Source organism: Notothenia rossii, assembly GCF_949606895.1.
Source record: "Notothenia rossii genome assembly, chromosome: 5".
NCBI classification, from domain to species: Eukaryota; Metazoa; Chordata; class Actinopteri; order Perciformes; family Nototheniidae; genus Notothenia; species Notothenia rossii.
In genome coordinates this window covers 71,909,859-71,927,476 of record NC_136903.1, presented here as the reverse complement: position 1 = coordinate 71,927,476, position 17,618 = coordinate 71,909,859, and the positions used below count along the sequence as shown (strand labels likewise).

General features: G+C 40.0%; 2 protein-coding genes across 2 annotated transcripts in view; both read right to left on the bottom strand.

Annotated features, from left to right (window-relative positions):
• Positions 1–847: 847 nt before the first annotated feature.
• gpr84 (G protein-coupled receptor 84) lies at positions 848–3,458 on the bottom strand. The gene is made up of 2 exons (XM_079684438.1): positions 3,320–3,458; positions 848–2,314 (listed from the first exon to the last, which is right to left on the bottom strand). The coding sequence occupies exon 2, from the start codon at positions 2,311–2,313 to the stop codon at positions 1,075–1,077; it is 1,239 nt and encodes a 412-aa protein (XP_079540564.1). The 5' UTR covers position 2,314; positions 3,320–3,458; the 3' UTR covers positions 848–1,074.
• A 1,969-nt stretch (positions 3,459–5,427) lies between these two features.
• The window catches only part of LOC307038981 (zinc finger protein 385A-like), a 37,822-nt gene continuing 25,631 nt past the window's right edge, over positions 5,428–17,618 (bottom strand). Inside the window, exons 3-8 of the mRNA XM_079680666.1 lie at positions 17,028–17,138; positions 9,477–9,648; positions 8,550–8,864; positions 7,777–7,964; positions 7,432–7,518; positions 5,428–7,297 (exon numbers count right to left, since the gene is read on the bottom strand). Coding sequence (XP_079536792.1) covers positions 7,061–7,297; positions 7,432–7,518; positions 7,777–7,964; positions 8,550–8,864; positions 9,477–9,648; positions 17,028–17,138 — 1,110 coding nt within the window. The 3' untranslated portion in view covers positions 5,428–7,060. The remainder of the gene's footprint in view (positions 7,298–7,431; positions 7,519–7,776; positions 7,965–8,549; positions 8,865–9,476; positions 9,649–17,027; positions 17,139–17,618) is intronic.

Sequence of the window (17,618 nt, the reverse complement as noted above, 5' to 3'; positions counted from 1 at the left end):
TGATTTCAGATGTGGGAAGTAACTAAGTACACTTACTCAAGTACTGTACTTAGGTATCATTTTGAGATACTTGTACAGTACTTTACTTGAGTATTTCTATGTTATGCTACTTCTACTACAGTTCAGAGGTAAATTGTGTATTTTTACTCCACTACAATTATGTAATACCTTTAGTTACTTTAGAAATTTGGATTAATGATGTGAAATATAATGAAGTCTTAATATACTACCCTGCAGTATACAAAGTCATTAAAACTAGCTGCACCTTTACCAGCTTTGAGAACACTTTAATGATCAATCATTATACAACATATCATATATTATATTATTCTGAAATTGAACAATTTGCTAAATGATTACTTTGACTCTTGGTACTTTAACTATATTTTGATGATAATACTTTTCTACTTTTACTTGAGTCACATTTTTAATGCAGGACTTTTGGTAAAAGTAGACACTTTTTAGTGTTTTTTACACAAATATGACTCAACCTCTACTCCAGATCATGACATGTGCCACTGCCAGGTAGTATACGATTGATGATTGTAATTTGGCTTTGTCCGTTATAAATGCTTTGACACTATTTAAACATGCTTAAACAAGCACACTCCACCCACATGTCAAACCCAAGGCTAAATCACCAGAAAAAGTTATCATGAATCATGTATAATCAGCGCATCAAAGGCAATACGTGGATGAAACACAGTCATACAGTAGGTTCCTTAAATACTGAAATTACTTAGGCATGTTTGTTGGACAGTAATATCTTGTGCTGATGTTGTAATTTGGTGGTTTCTCATAGTCACAGATAAAACTAGTGGTGGTGAAATATTGGCTAACTCAACAGTCTGTATCCAACCATGGATTGTTTATTACAAAATGTAATTTATTCCATACAAGACATACAAGACATAAACATACATTTTATATGGATATTGTGAAGTAAATGTAGCCTGGAATGTTGGCAATGCACGTAAATGCATTATAGGAAACAAATTTAAAACGTGATTGTTCCTTAATGACAGCTATTTATATCAGGAGGAGAAAGATCTGGCAAATTTGAGCTCAAAGAGTTTAGAATCTCAGCGTTGACCTCCAGGTCCAAAGGCAGGAAAAAGGTGAGGCAGCCCTGGTGAGCAGCACGTGGTAGGCCTGTCGAAACTGTCTGTTCATGACGGCATAAAGCACGGGGTTTATACAGCTATTGAGCCAGGTGAGGTTTGCACAGAACATGTGCAGTACTTGAGGGGCGCGGTTCTGTTTGTCAGCTATGTTGAGCAACAGGAAGGGGACAAAGCAGAAGACAAAACACAAAAAAACAGTAAAGCACATGCGTGTCACCCGCTTAAATTCATCAGCATCTCCTGAAGTTGCTGAGTTGGAGGAGGGTGCTGCATTGGCGGGAGCAGGTCTGGTTGAAGGTGATGTTTTGACAGTATCAAGGGGTTGCTTAGTTACTGATGGATCTAGAGCCGTCACTTGGGTAGATTTGGAAGGTTTTTCACAGGTGATCTCATCTGTATTTTGAGTTAGATCCGCCTGGCTGCTCATCTCGCAGCTACATGTCTTTGCCATGCCACTTTCTACACCACTGTCATCGGTCCCTTGTGTCGAAGAAGCTGGTTTCTTCCTGGAGGATCTGCGGCTGAATCTGTATCGAAGCAACGATTGAGACGCAATCCTGACACGTCTGTAAATAAGGAGGTAGAAAACACCAACAAAGCCCAGCCCAATGAAAAAGTAAAAAAAGAGCAAGATGGTACTGTAGGGACGACCCCTGGTGCGATGGAAACTGCATGTGCACACCTGTGGCACAAATACGTAAACAGGCCAGAGTGGGCCAAAGCTGGCCAAACCCAGTGCCCACGTTGAGATCAGTAGTAAAATAAGACCACGGCTAGAGAAGACACGATCAAACAAAGCCCTTTTTGCCACCAGAAGATATCGGCTCACAGCAACTAGGCAGAGGGTGATAATGGATACAGAGTTGGAGAGGAAGAGGAGCAGGCCGAAGATGCTGCACCAGAGCTCACCACTGCGCCATCTGAGGTGTAGATAGGAGTCGACTGATATGGGCTGCAGTATGGTGCAGTATAGGAGATCAGCTACAGCCAGGTTGAGGATGAGCACGTTGAAGCGAGTCCTCAGACGTGGGTCTAGAGCAAAGGCCAGAATGGTCATCAGGTTCCCCACCGTACCAACGAGGGTCACCGTACATCCCCACAGCACGGCAAAGTACCGGTAGCCCACGACTGAAGGACTGTAGCAGGAGAAGAGGTCCTCCTCTGTTTGGTTTGTGTAGTTCATCAGCATGCTGTCAACCAACAAGATTCAGAATACAGGTAAGCTTTTGTGTAGTGTGCCTACAGAAAGTTACACTCAAACAGAAACCAAGTTGTCCCCACCCCTCTTTGAAAAAAACAAAAGGAACTCACAGGTCGTTACTGTGCTTCACCACTTCCTTTCAACAAACTTCTCTTTCAAACCTTTGTTTGCAATCCTCATTAAGGTTATTATTATTGTTATGATATTCGATATTACTGAGCAAAAATGATATTTTCAAAGTTTGTTTTCTGCAGTTTTAGGATAATAGAACTTCATTTAATTTACGACTGCTGTGGTTTACTGACCTAAAACCAATGGTAGATCAGTAATACTCAGTTATTTTAGTTAAGTGAAAATAGCATTACCTCAACAAAGAATTACTGCATTTAAATGTTGTAAAAGTCCTGCATTTATTATAGAATCATAATATGATATATTATTGGATTGGAATCATTGATGCACTAATGTTTAATTACTTTAATGATGCAGCTGGGAAAGGGGAAGCTTATATTCAAGTTTATTGTAATTATTTGATATATTGCTCAGTAACTTCATATAATATGACATCATGTATAAGGTGATTTATAATGTGTATCAATAAGCTGAATCTGCAAAGTTACAAGTTATTAAAACTGTCAAATAAATGCAGTGAAGTGTTTCTCTCTGGTATTAAGTCAAAGTATAAAATAGCCCTTAATGAATGTATAAATAATAAACAATACAATAATACAATGGTCCTGCATTTAACAGTTACTCAAAGCCCCATCGTTATTTGATATATATTATTATCCTCTTAGCCTATGTTCAAATCAGTGCGGTCAATTCTGCACATAACTCAAATAATAAAACATACCATACAAAAAAGCAAGAATTAACAACATTGATAAAACAGACAATAACAAATATTTTAAGATATTTTAAATAAATGTATAGATTTATTAAAAATGTATAGTGTAAAGCCTCTTATTATAACATATCATTATACAGGTCTTACCTTAAAGCAGAAGATGTGGCCAGTCTTTTAATTGTGTGTGTGTGTGTGTGTCATTCTCTGCTGTAATCTGGGGCTCTGAATGTCAGGCTTCCTGCTGGTGTTACATTTTATGTGCATCCTCTGTGTTGCCTAATAACCATCTACCCTCTATTGCACGTTATGAGGTAAGGTTTTTCCAGTTCAAAGCTATATTGGGGAAGAGAAAGTTTGCATATTTGCTAAACATCATTTTCATCAGAATGGAATAACCATACTGCATCTAAGTCACTTAAACCTAGGGACTGTATATTCATATATATTGTATGTATATATATATGGAAAGTACTTATTGTCTGCAATTGCAATGATAAATTAGTGATGGACATATGAGACTATAAAGGCTTTAATACACAATTTGACAATTTTTCTGATTCACATAGACATTTATGTCAAACAGTGGTGGACCAATCTATATCGAACCAAGTGTGAACATCTAGTCATACGGCAAATACCAAACAAGTACTTTAATGTCAGTGACTTTTTCCGTTTAAGCCACAAAAACAGAACTCAGGTTTTGCTATAATGCTGCTACTCAGTTGTATTGAGATGACTGTGTTTTTCTGATGGCTTGATGTGATAAACACAATGTTTGGCGTAGTTGATATTGTATTAATAAACCTTTACACCCACTCATATCCTATAATTAATTTGCAATTCTCCCCACCAAGTGAAAGTAATGGAAAAGTGGAAGTAAGTACCCAATAACTGTTAATATAGAAGTTAAGACATCTTAAGAGCCACAGTATGGTTGGGGGTTTCCTAAATGAATTTTAATTGTGCACATCAGTAATATAGATTCCAATTCTTGCAACTTGTCTTTTGTTTAAGAATAATACAAGAAACATGACTTCAACATCCAGGAGTTTTGGGTGACAGCGATCATGTTGAGAAACAGGAAGGGGTAAAAACAAAACACACAACAAACAGGAAAATGCTTAAACATGTGTCACACATTTTATTTTGTTTCTCATCCCCTAAGTGAGTAAACCAACAGGTTTGCGATGGTGGGAGCAGGAGTTGTTCAATGTGTTGTTTGAACAATATCAGGGTAACTTTGGAGGGTTCTTCAGAGGTGATGTCTTGTGCTGAAGAAGCTGTTTTCTTTCTTTGGGCCACGAAACACTTTAGCAGGAGAAGAGGTCAACCTCTTTTTGGTTTGTGTGGTTCATTAGTATTTTGTCAAGCAACAAAAGTCAGAATATAGGTTAGCTTCTTTGTAGTGTGCTTATGGAAAGTTAAACTCAGACAGAATCACAGCCCATTTTTGAGTGTTCCAGGTGAAAGCAAACTCAGGTTGTTGCAATAGTTTACCGCTTCCTTTTGAACAGAAATCTCTCTGAAAGAAACCTTTGTTTTCAATCCTCATTATGTCTTTTTTGTAAGTTCTGGCATAGCTCAAGAATAGCTTTTTACATTAATCGCACAAAATGTAACTTCACGATAACATATTTCAGTTGTTACCAATGGTGTCAGTTCACATACATATTAGTAATCTCCTAATACTTTGTGTAAATGATAAACAAGAATAAAGGTATGTTGGGTCAGAAGGGCGTCGGAAGTAGGGGCTCCAAGTGGCTCCAAGTGGCTCCAAGTGGCTCCAAGGGGCTCCAAGGGGTTCCAAGGGGTTCCAAGTGGCTCCAAGGGGTTCCAAGGGGCCGCAACTTACCCTTTCCCACATTTCGAACAAGAGTATACTGTATAAAGGGAACGATTTCAAAAATTCCACAAGCTTTGATACTTGCTGTACTTTTGTGTGAAAATGACCACGGCTGGGTTAATAAATAATCAATATATTTACAAATGATACTGTTGGTAAGATCTAATGTTTTGCACTTTGGCGCTCTGACAGTTCCATGATCATCAAATGTAATTTATATTACAAGTGTTGTTCGGCAAAAACATATCAAATATTTCGGACTGTATGTAAAAAAAGTGACTTGAAATAAGTAGTATTCGATTATCCCGTTACTAAACTACTTGTACAACCAAATACATTAGGGATTTATTGTTATTGTCATATCTCATTACATTTAAAAAAACTGAAAATAATTCAAACAAATCAACATTGCTTACAATGGTAAACTCAGTTTATTGATTTGATATAGAATTTAGTTTAGTTAACAACAAGTTAACAATTAGGAAGCCCCAACATGTACCTTTTTCATATGTTTTCAATAATCTACAGTTACACTATATGTTTTAATACACTTGTCCTAAATAACAATTCATACATTTGAAGACAATAGTCTTTTTATTGCAGTTAACAAGAAAAGTTAGCAGGAGTGCTTGAAGTATTGCTACTGTTTCCTAAAACGTCCCTCTAATGTTTCACAAACCATCATGATAGTTTCACAGGGATAGATCGTGCTCATGTAGGGTCGGAGCGCACAAGGCAGAGCAGAAAAACGAACAAATGTTAACCCACTACAAGCCTAAAATACTAGCCAAAATGTTGTGTTGTTTTTTGCATACAACTACTCAGCTGTGTATGTGGCCCTTTTCCGTCTGTAACATATATCTGGTGTCCTTCATCCCCCTTGTTTTGGTGAAAATGTTGTAATTAAATGTGCATATATTGCAAAGACCTGCTACTAAAGTTATTCATCAACCATGTTCCTCCTTTGCTCACAGTGTTGAAACGATCTGATTGAGACACTTCAAACTGTCTGTGATGCGTAGTGTGGTGAAAAAAAACATATACTGTCATTTTGTGTGAATTTCAGCTGTTTACATTGAGAACATTCAACACGTACGTGCTTTGTTGGATTTTATGCACATGGTTGTCAGTGGCCATTTAGGGAGAACATGGAGAATCATCTGGAGAGACTGTTACATTGTTGCCTTCACTAAAGAAACTAATAGCATAGGTTTACCTTCTTTTCTCCAAACTTACTGCATTTCACACTGACACTGACACTGATATCTGCATATTGCACATGTTTACTACAACTACGCTTCCCAAAATGTAAATGGGGTTGACATACACATCAGTACAGTTTTAAGACATAATGTAAATTCTTCCCTTTTTCTGTTCCTCTTTTACTTGCTCTTTCTGTTCTTAAGAGGTTAATATACACCACCTGGGACGGCTATGAAAATGTAGACGTACAGTACAGACAAATGTTTACCAGTAACTGCAGCAACAATATGGAAATGATTGGTACCTTTTTGTCTTAACAGGCCACAAAACAGAACTCTACAGTGGTATATTCTACTATACTGTGACAGCTACTTTATGATACCAGCTAACATCAGACGCAATGACTATATCTAACCCAGCGGGCATGTTTCTGACAACAATGATGCTTTGGATATGTGATGAATTCTTGCAAAGATTAAAGTGAAAAACATAGGAGAGGTAGGGTTTTGAGACGGATACAGTGGATCATATGTCAGATGAAGATAATGATTTGGTTGCAGATTATCCAGACTCTACTTGATGATTGGCAGATAGTTGATTGATGAAGGAAACTGGGGAGGATGGAAACATACGGACTCATGTCTCTAGTTCTCCCTGCTAACGTAACAGCAGCCATCTGCAACCTCAGAATGCAACATTAAGAGTCATATTTATGTCCGCTGTTTTCATTCTATTGAAACAGCAGCTGCAGCCACAGCAGCTGATTGGCTCCTGATGGCACAGGGTTGCAGGCCTCCACTTCACAGTGTGCTTCTTCCTCATTCTACCCCGTTCTCTCACCGTCAGTAAGGAGTGAACAGGATTGGCCCATGCGTGGTGCGCATGGGGCCAGGGGCGGGTCTCAGCAGGCTGAGGGGGGTTCCCTGTAAGAGGTGGTGGTGGGGGTGGTGGGGGTGGTGGTGGGAGGTTGGGCAAGGGGGACGTAGTGCCAGCTGATTGGAGGAGACTGCGGCTGCCATCGCTGCAGCCAAAGCCAGGGGATTTGGTAAAAGTCCAGCCCCCATTGATTTTGGAAGTTCCTTAAAAAAGGTAATGGGAAAAAAAGGACATTTATTGAGGCATGCAATCCTTTCCATAACCTCTAAATGATAGTGTTTTATGGTGCGGAATTGATAAATATGGAATATGTGAGAAAGATAATCTGAGTTCTTACCATAAAGTCAGTGCGCTTCTTGTGCCGACTGAGAAGGGGATTGGGTTTCCCTGCAATTCCATCCCGATGCCTTCGGCTAGATATATGCTGAAAAAAAATGAAAAAGAATGATAAATATAATTGTATTTATTGGGATTGCTAGTGCCATTATAACCACCGTGGTTAACCACTATTCCCTGTGTTTAATTTTTTTATATTTCTGTTGTAAATTATTGTCTTTTATTGTGATTGTAGTAATGTGTTTTTATGACATGTACAGCACTTTGGCTCGACCAACAATCGCTTTTAAATGTGCTTTAAATAAAACTTGATTTGATTTGATTTGACCGTGTGGGTTTTTCTCACTTGTTTGAGCTGCAGTTCTGAGTTGACTCTGACATTGCAGATCTCACAGTGGAAGGTGCGTTCCTGAGTGTCGGGGTCAGAGGACAGCTCCCCCCCCTGCTCTGGGCTGAGTTTAGGGCCCAGACGTGGGTATGCTTTAATGGGCCCCAGTCCACTGCGAGCCTCCAGAATGGTTTTGTGTTTGGTACCTTGAAACAATAAAAAAACGGTTTAATCTACAATGGCAATTAGGGGGCGTAACTTTGTAATGCATACACTGAAAACTAAGGCTATTTCAAAGTTAACGTTGACGACTAGACATTAAAGTGCAAAAAAGGAATGACACTTAGGAAAACTACATCAAGTGATATGACAGAGCTCTCCAGAACATCTACTAAAGGACCTTGTCATGACATTGTTTGCTTAAGCTGTGTCAATGTTATAAAAATATATTCACTTGAGGTATGAGGGTTTTCCTGTTATCGCATTCACTGCCTGTGACCATATATAGTGTAGGTGGTAGGAGGTCAAGTTTTTATGACCACCAATATAACCATTTAGATCATGCCGTTTTGAACCTATCATTCTCTCCACTAAGTGGTGCTAATGCACCTGGTTTAGCTTTTAGGACTTAAAATGCAGAATACAAGTGCTTTGAAAGAGCCATGCTTCAGGGTTTCTGAAGTTTGTTCTAAAAGTGAATAATACTTAATGCTGTTGTTTATCGGGATTAATTTCTTGCATGTTTGGCATACTCAGTGATGTGATGTTCTTGTGAGCATGTTCACTCCTACCTTTGTTATGTGCCTCCAGTTGTGAGAGGGAATTCACAGCGACTTTGCACAGGGAACAGTAGAGAAGCTTCTTGGCTTTCTCTTCCTCTGATTCTCCTGAAGAAGGGCTGGGTGCTGGAGACGGGGTGTCGGGAAGACCCGCTGCTGGTTCTACTGGGGGGGTGCTGAGGAGCGCGGTGGGGGAGGGAGGGGAGGGTAAAAGTGTGCTGACAGAAGGCATGAAGGGACACTCTGCATCTGAGCTCAGTGTGGGTGTTGGAAGGCAGATAGGTGTCAAAGGTGAATTGTTAAAGTTGGGACAGTTTAGGATGTCATCTGTAAAAAGCACAATGTTTTCTGATTAGTCAACTATTTGTCCAAAGTCAGCCATATCATTAAGTTCAACTCTAATTGTCAAGATATAAAAGTATGAAAACAACAACTTTAAAAAATATTTGAATATCTTCTTATTATAAACTTGGGCCTGGCAAAAATTACATATGATAATCTGTTATATTTCAAGGCAATCAAATCTTGATGAAATCCTATTTGAAGATATTGTGATACGTAAATACCTTGTGTATATCAATAATAACAAGCATATACTAACTCGTATTTCTCAGGAAATATGATGCAAAATATTTTTGAGGAATATAATATGTGTTGCTTTCTGTATGTTACCTAATGTAGTTATTGACCGGAGAACATGCTATATCGAGATGTAGATAGTTTTTGAGATATGAAACTAGCTACATTGGGAAAAAAGATTTTGGCCATTTTACCCATGCCTATTAGAAAGCAGGGCATCAACACTCATCTCTGCTTACTTTCTATCCTATTACTTCACACAACAGCTGTGCTGTGCATCTGTGCCATTTAGAGACAGATTTGAATGTGTGTGTGCATGTGTGTTTGTGTGTAACTTCATATGTCACAGGTGATGCTCACCCTGCTTATTAGGATCAGGCTCAGGGCTAGATGGCGACATGCCTGGTGGGGAGGGAGATGCAGGGGGAGGGTGCTGCTTGTCGCCATCTTGGAAACGAGATGTTTTGGATGTTTCAATCCCCTTCACCCTACGAGCATGGCGGTTCCCCTTGTAGTGGGCCTCTGCCTGGCTCTGGTGGAAAACAAGACATATCTGAGGTAAAATGAAATCCTGGATTTCATTTGGCATGACTTGATTCATGAAAATGTATCTTCCTCCCTTTTTTCTTTGACACTATGACCTTCAGTTAGAGAGTCATTGAGGTCAATAAAGAGAACCACACTCCAAGTGAGCTCTGTTCCATTAGTAACACTGGTATTAAACATTTGACTTTTTTGTTGCCTTCGACCTTTGGCCTTAGTTACATTGTTGTGCCATAATTAGTTGTTTGTCTGTTTATTAGTAATTAATCATAACCTTTTCAATGTAATGGATAAACATGGGCTTGATAGTTTTCTATTACCAAAGAGCCTCATCCAATACAGGTAAATGTAACACCAGTTAAACCTTTAATATGTGATATGTAAGTCCAATATATATAAGTGAACAAAGCAGAAAGCACCCACAGTAGATGCAAGAGCTATCCAGTGATGCAAGTGTGGATGTGTTGATAAAGTAGCAGGAAGTGATCTTTGGTTTGATACGAGGGGGGCTCAGGAGACTTCAGTGGACTTGTATAAAAGAAAATGTTACTGAACAAACCCATGTCTTTTTTGTCCCATGTATACTCCAATAAATCCTCACAAATTACGGCAATCTGCGTTTTCTGTGTTATATTATATATGGGAGGCTCTGGCACAGTGGATCAAGGGAGCACAGGTTCAAACCCCACTGCAGTCAGCATGTCGTGTGTCCCTGGGCAAGACACTTCACCCCAAATTGCTCCTGTGGGGATTGCCCACAGTATTGAGTATGTAAGTCGCTTTGGATAAAAGCATCTAACAAGTAAAATGTAATGTAATGTAATATTAACTGGCTGTGGAGACGATGGTTTGCGGGTCTGATGTGCTGATGAGGTTGTCAGGGAAGATTAGCCTCTAGAATATTCTTGTCTTTCAACACTACTGGTGTAATCACTGAACTGGCCTGCTGAGCTCATGATGATTATTGAGTGGTGGGATTATCTAAAATGGGTTGGAGGGCTGGGGGCACCATTGACAGTTGAAAGCTACTGAGAGAAAAAGGGAGACAATCAAGAAGTGTTGTTATCTGGATGTTTGCCTGCTTGTCCATGTAAATTGCAAGGGGTTAGTTTAGACTCAAGGGAAACATCAAGAGGAGTGGACATTTCAGTAAGTCCTCAGTAGTAGGCTACGGGTTGTAGAGTTTGGTGTCAGGTTATCAAAGCTAAAGTTAAAGTAACAGTAGACTATATACAGTACGTGTTTAAGATGTAATCCTTAAGATTTGCAGGAAATCCGACCCCATTTTGTTACTATTTTTAAGGTTGGCTTTTTCAGCAAAAGCCATTTAATATATTTACAATGTGTTAGTGCCTGTACTCTATACAATTTGTATTTACAGAAAACACTGTACGAATGTAATCCAGTGTTTTGTGTTCATCTGATTGATAGCAGCCTCACTATTTACTGTTCACTCACTCAATATAAACATTTTCTACTGCTGCTTCACATTCAATATATTCAGCTGGTGGAAACTCTTTTATTGTGAAGCAGTGACAGGAAACAAAATGTATTGGTCAGAGCTGACAGCGATCATTCATCAAATCTGCACATGACGACAATAGACTAACTGCTTATGGAGAGATCAAGGTTAAGGTAAATAAACTATTGTTTAGAACATAATTAATATTTGGCATCTAAAACAAAGACAAAGGCCTGTCCACACCATGATCGCTTACTATTATGATATCTACAGTAGGCTATACATTTTAACAATATGAACATTGGCTCCAAGCTCCAGCTGAACCCCAGAATATGTATTGATGAGCTGTTCCTGCTGTGTTTTGCTAAAAAAAAGTTAAAGAAATTAAGATAAGAATATAAATAATGAGACTAACAAAGCTGTTGGAGAAATACTGTTTTCTCCACTCTTTGGGTTGTTTTAATGCACTGATATCATGTGTGGCTCTGAAACGTGTACGGCCTTGCAGCTGCCTCTTTATGATAAGAGAAGGCAGAGCATTTTAGGTTGTTGATCTAAACTGAGGAGACAGGCACATACTTGTTGTCTCCTACATTATCTCACATTGCTGGGAGTCCAGAAGTCGCAGATGACCCATCCAGATGACCCAACTTTCCGACACCCGCGGCTGACATTCCGGCACCCCCGGCCACCTCGATTTACGGCTTTGTTCTCCGTGTTTTGGACTATATAAGCCTGATGTTTTTTGCTGCTCCGTTGAGCAACATATCTCATGTGTGTGAGTTAACCCATATCCTTTGTATGTGATTTAACTCTGCTCCTTCTTGCAAGAATAAACTAGAACCTGATTATTGATTCTCAACCTGGTGTCGAGTGATATTTTCCTAACAAAAGCGTTGAAAAGTTGCCGCTGCAGTGTCGCACAGTGTGGGGTCGAAATATGCACAGTATTATAGAGGCGACAAGAGACCGATGCTGTTTATTCCTATCTATTCTTTATTGCTGATAAAGAAATATGACCAAAATGTATTAATCCACCCTCAAAAACAAATACTCTTTTGTATTTTAATTGTCTCTCAGAGTTTGTATCGGTCATAAAATTGCTGTGATCCCAAAAACATAATTTCCCACTGTTGTGGTTGTTATAGTTGTAGTGAGGACTCTTGAGCTAAACTATTTTCAGAAATTATATATTATAGTTATCTTTTTGATGTGGCCAGCCCTTAAGGTTTGAGAGGTTGAGGTTCTGGTTGTATAGTCAATAAAAAGGTCTGTGTTGGACGCCAACTCCTGCGCTAGCACCTTATATTGGAGTTAGATCTCAATTGTGAGGTCCACTCCCAATCAAGTGAAATAAAATTAAAGAGTGAGACTTAAAGGCAAATATATAGTTCCTGTTATCTTCTCTCTGTTACAGTAAACACAGATTATATGTGACTGTGTGTGTATGTGTATTCACAAGCCGAGGCCTGCCGAAATATTATAAGGTTTCATTATGTCAGTAACAGGACTGAGGGACCCGAGGCACGTGACAGGTACATGTTGACTGAGGGGTGGGATGCTTAACTGAGGCAAAGGGCCCACTGGGACGTGTCCGCAATGCCTCTGTAAGCTGGAGGTATTAACTGCCAATGATAGTTACGCATATAGCCCTCATCCTGATTGGTGATGACAGAAAGGCAGATATAGCTTTGCCTGTGTAACCCAACTCCTCTGGCTGCTGCTATACCCAAAGCCCTGCAATTAGACAAGGATATGAAGCCCTACAACTCCAGGAACAAATGACAGCAGAGAGTTTGAAAAGCTGACGTACTCAAAGCTACTTCTTCTCTTCGCAGTGCACACAGTGCGCTGCCATCCTACTTATTTTCCTCTCCCTTACTGCAACTCCCGATTGTTTTCTTTCTGCCCGAGCTTTGATACTTTCACTCTCCCTGTGACCTCCAGTGTCAGATCTTAGGAAATCAATGAAGGTGTGCCATCAATTCAAGCATAAAATGCCTGATAGCCTCAGAGGTGGGGGATGAAAGCAGTTGAAACAATAGGATGTAAAAGAGATTAACGCATCCAATCTTTTGAACAAAAGTGAATAATGATAACATATAAAGAGAAGCTACGAAAGGAGCCTATGGAAATAAGGATTAAGATGAATGAAGAAGCAGAGATGGGATTTAAGAGGAAGAAAATGAGAGCAAGTGAATGTCCCTGAAATCCTTTTTTTCTCTAAGCAGGATGTGCTTTGATGTTTTATCTATAAAGCGACAAAGGCACAGAAAGCAGAGAGAGTGGGTCTAGCGAATCTACTGTAGGGGGTATAGCGACAGGAAGAGGGGGTGGGAAGTAGCTGGAGAGGTGGAGAGAAGGACAGATGATACTGTATACCCCACAGAGGGGGAAGCACAAACAGGAAAACTGACAAGGTAAATAGTGAGCAAACTGACTTGCTGAACAGACGGGAGATATGAATGAAACAAGGTTTGCTCTGGGCCTGAGAAGTAGACGGAGTGAGCAAAAGAAAGAGAGAAGTGTCAAGTATGTTACTGCAGTGGTGACGATGGCTAATGCAGCATGGTGTGACGTCAGCCTTGCAGCAGAGCTGAGCTCTCAACACTGGCAGGCTAATCTGTCCTCTGTGGCCAGAAATGAATTGCATTGTTATAATTGCAACATGTGTGGCTACAGCATAGTAGCAGTGAGAAGCACCTGCTACTGAATGGCCACTATCAATCAATCTGCCTCTTTCACTTTCTGTTAGTGACCGGGGACTCCCATTTAATCCCCCACCCCCTCAGTAATATACATGAAAGAAAAATGTTGGTTTTATTAAAGCACTTTATTGGCATATGACCGGAAGAAGTCTTGAGTGAAAATAATGAGCGTTTGTCTGCCTTTGAAGTGCAGCCCAGCCCAGACAGCGTGAGTAAGCCCAGCGCTGTACTGTAAGCAGAGTATCCTTCATTATTAAAGAATGTCCACCGTGCTTTAAGCTCCCAGTCTCTCAGGTTACTGTGCAATGTGCCGTAGAGCTGCAGCAGAGCAGATGCACACAAGTAAAACAGCAGGCAGGACAAACAGGTGGCTCAGTATTAGACATCCCATGCATCTCACTCACAGACGGGACACCAGTTACAGACACTCCGGATATACACATATGTGGGATTTTTTTAATTCTCATCCAACTTAAGTAACTGTTTAAAAACAATCTCTGTCTACATCAAAACCACAAAACCACAAGAGGCTGAACACACACACCGTCAGCGTGTTGGTGGGTTCTTTGTCGTGGGAGTGTTGGGTAATGAGTCAGTGACCTCTGTGGCGCATTCTGGCTCCTTATATAATGGAAGAGTAACTGTACCTTAAATTATATATACTTGTTTAAAAAGTCCTTTTAGAAAAGTTAAACCAACCCTACTTTGTAAATGTCACATCATTTTTGATGCTTCTCAATGGAGGTATTGGCACAGACTCTGATATTAAAAGCAAAGACTGATCAAAAGCTCAGTTTTCCTTGAGCACAAAAGGCAAAATAAAGCCTGGGACTCGTACACATGCTGATTTTCATAGATAAACATGTTTATATTCATACAGTATGTAAATATGAACATGCGCTTTGCGGCCCCCAGTCATGTTCTGTATCCCATCATGCTCATATAGACCATGTGAGAACATGCAGGTCTGAGCAGGGGAGATATAATCAAGCGGCCCCTCACAGAGAGAACAGGGCAGCGTTACACGAGTTTCAGATGACTCCCTCCCTGCTTGTGTCCTTTACACACCACTGCATTTAGAGTGCAAGTATTTAGCACTTCATCCCTGGAATGCATTCATATTTTTAGCCAGTCTTGTATGTCAAGCTTTTGTTTGATTTCCACTCATGTTAAAGTTAGAGTTCACAGTGTAGATCTTAAAAAGCAGGAATGTTTCATCTTTAAAAAAAAATATTAAATTCAGATTCAAATTCTAACCCTTAAAAAGCACTGCATTCAAATTCAGCTTTTTCTATAGAAATAAATGTATAAGAGGCCACACATAGTTGATATGTAGAGAGGCAGCATGATCAGAAATGTTGTGGTCCACTGGGAAATGTGCTGTTTGGTTTCAGATATCTCCATGCTAAGAAGGAGTCTCAAACCATCACAAATATTTCTTACAAATAGTACTTACAAATGCACACACACCCACACACACACACACACACACACACACACACACACACACACACACACACACACACACACACACACGCACGCACGCACACACACACACACACACACACACACACACACACACACACACACACACACACACACACACACACACACACACACACACACACACACACACACACACACACACACACACACACACACACACACACACACACACACAGTGTAAGAGGCCCAGTACTTGACTCTCAACACATCAGTCATGTCATTCAGTAGCCAGGGTTTGGATGTGCACATTATGAGTTATTTGCTTTTCAACTACTGCCTCTTTAATGGGGACACTCAAATCATTCCTCTAGAGTTTCATCACTTCTGTCCTTTTATTTTGGTCCCTCTGCCTCATGTTGGCATAGTGCCGTCTGTCAAGTGTGAAAGGCAGAAAATGTGCTCCATCAGCTTTAAGGCATAGCTTTGAGGACAAGCTCTTGTAAGCTGTCGTTCACTCTCACATGTCTCATACCAATTATCACATTGGACTTAGATACTTGTTAGGCCTATACTCAAATGTGTTTTCCAAGACTCAGCTCTTCTAAAAGAAAGGTTCTTCAACTTGCTCGCTCTCCTTTTTGACGCCACAATCCCTTTAAGGCTTTGGTTCTCGAGTGCAGAAGGACATCAAAAATGATACTGGGACAGTCACAGAATAAATTAGGCAGGCAGGGATTTTCTCAGTCGCCCTCCCCCACACCTCTTCCTGGACAGGCTAAAATTAGAGCTGTGAAACTGTGAACCAAGTTCTCACCTGCTCCAGCTGTACAGTCAATCACCAACTAACTTTGACTCCAGCCATCAACGTTTTTGGGTCTTGATTTAATGCACCATGACTGCAGGTGCAGGGCTTTGCCACGTATTGGCTTTTGGCTAAGCTCTGCTGGACTCAATTACTGTTGCTACGGTTGTCAAGCTTACTGTTGCCTTCACAAGAACGGTTGGGTTTGGCAGCTGAAATGACAACTGCCACTGACCAGGCCTATGCCAGGCCCTCAGAAATGGCACAGGGCAGTGAAGTGATTTTAACATAGTGGCATCAGTGATTGTTTCAACTTCCTCTTTAGAAGGAATAAGTAGTTAGTCAATCGCGTGCTTGATTGCTACTGTAAGCTAGTTAGCCGGATATGCTAACATTTGCAGCTAACAATTGAGCAGTTCAAGATTAAAAGGTTTTAATGTCATATGCACATAAATACAGTGTAGAAATGGAAATGAAAATGGTATGACCCGAGCCAATGATGCAACATATATAATAAATACAAATAAAAAATATTGCAATAAGTCTATATACACGTAAATAGAATATGATATATATATATATATATATAAAGAACAGAATGCAACATTTAATATTGTACAGCAAAATAAAATACGGTGTATTACGCTGATAACTATTAAGATAAATAAGTCAATTGCAGGATGACAAACAGATTAATGTTTATCGAAGCACTGAACAGTTTGTTAAATTAAACTGTTTAATCCATTTCTTCCATTTTGGCCTATATGTTCTCAAGTTGAAAAGGCCATAAGAGGTTAACGTTCCTTTAAACTCTTCAAATGTCAAGTTTCACTCTTATACCACCCGTGCTCACTGCTCTGGTGTCTTTTAGAAATCCAAAGGTTAACAGGTCTACTGTGCCATCTGCTATAAAAGAAAATCCTTCACTTGAAGTATTTAAGGTTTCATACCTCTGAGTTGAAGCGTATTTGACAGACATTGCAGGAGATGATTGGCCGCTTTGTCTTCACCATAGGAGGCCCAAAGGTGTGCGTCATCACAGCTTTCTGGACGGGGTCCATCTGAGAACAGACAACCCAGAGGTCACATCGAAGATTCAGCAACACAGGAGGAGCTCAGAGAGGCTGTCCAGTTATTGTGGATGAGAGAGAAATGTTAAAGGAAAGGTGCAGGTGAATGACAGGGGGTGTCGCTGAGGGGGGAGATAAAAAAGAGTAGAGTGAATTGTAGAGGGAGCAGAGATTGATGTGGACAGGAGGGTGTGTGTTATCTCAGTAGAAGCTGCTGCTGCCGAATTCTTTGGCATGCCTAATGACAGACTCCCTATCACCAAAAATGCGTTCTTTGTTTGCGCTACGAGTCGCTGCTTTTCAAAACATCCTGCCAGAATATTACAAAAAACAAGAGAGATATTTTCTGTAAAGTACCTGTGGAAATGTATTTTAGATAAGTAGGGACAGTAGGGTTCTTGCTGTGAGAAAAGCAATCAAATATGTCCGCAGGGTGATTTAATTTAACATTACGAATAATCAGCACATTAA

Coding starts and splice junctions, on each gene's coding strand:
- gpr84 (XM_079684438.1), bottom strand. CDS start 2,313: ATGCTGATGAACTACACAAACCAAACAGAGGAGGACCTCTTCTCCTGC.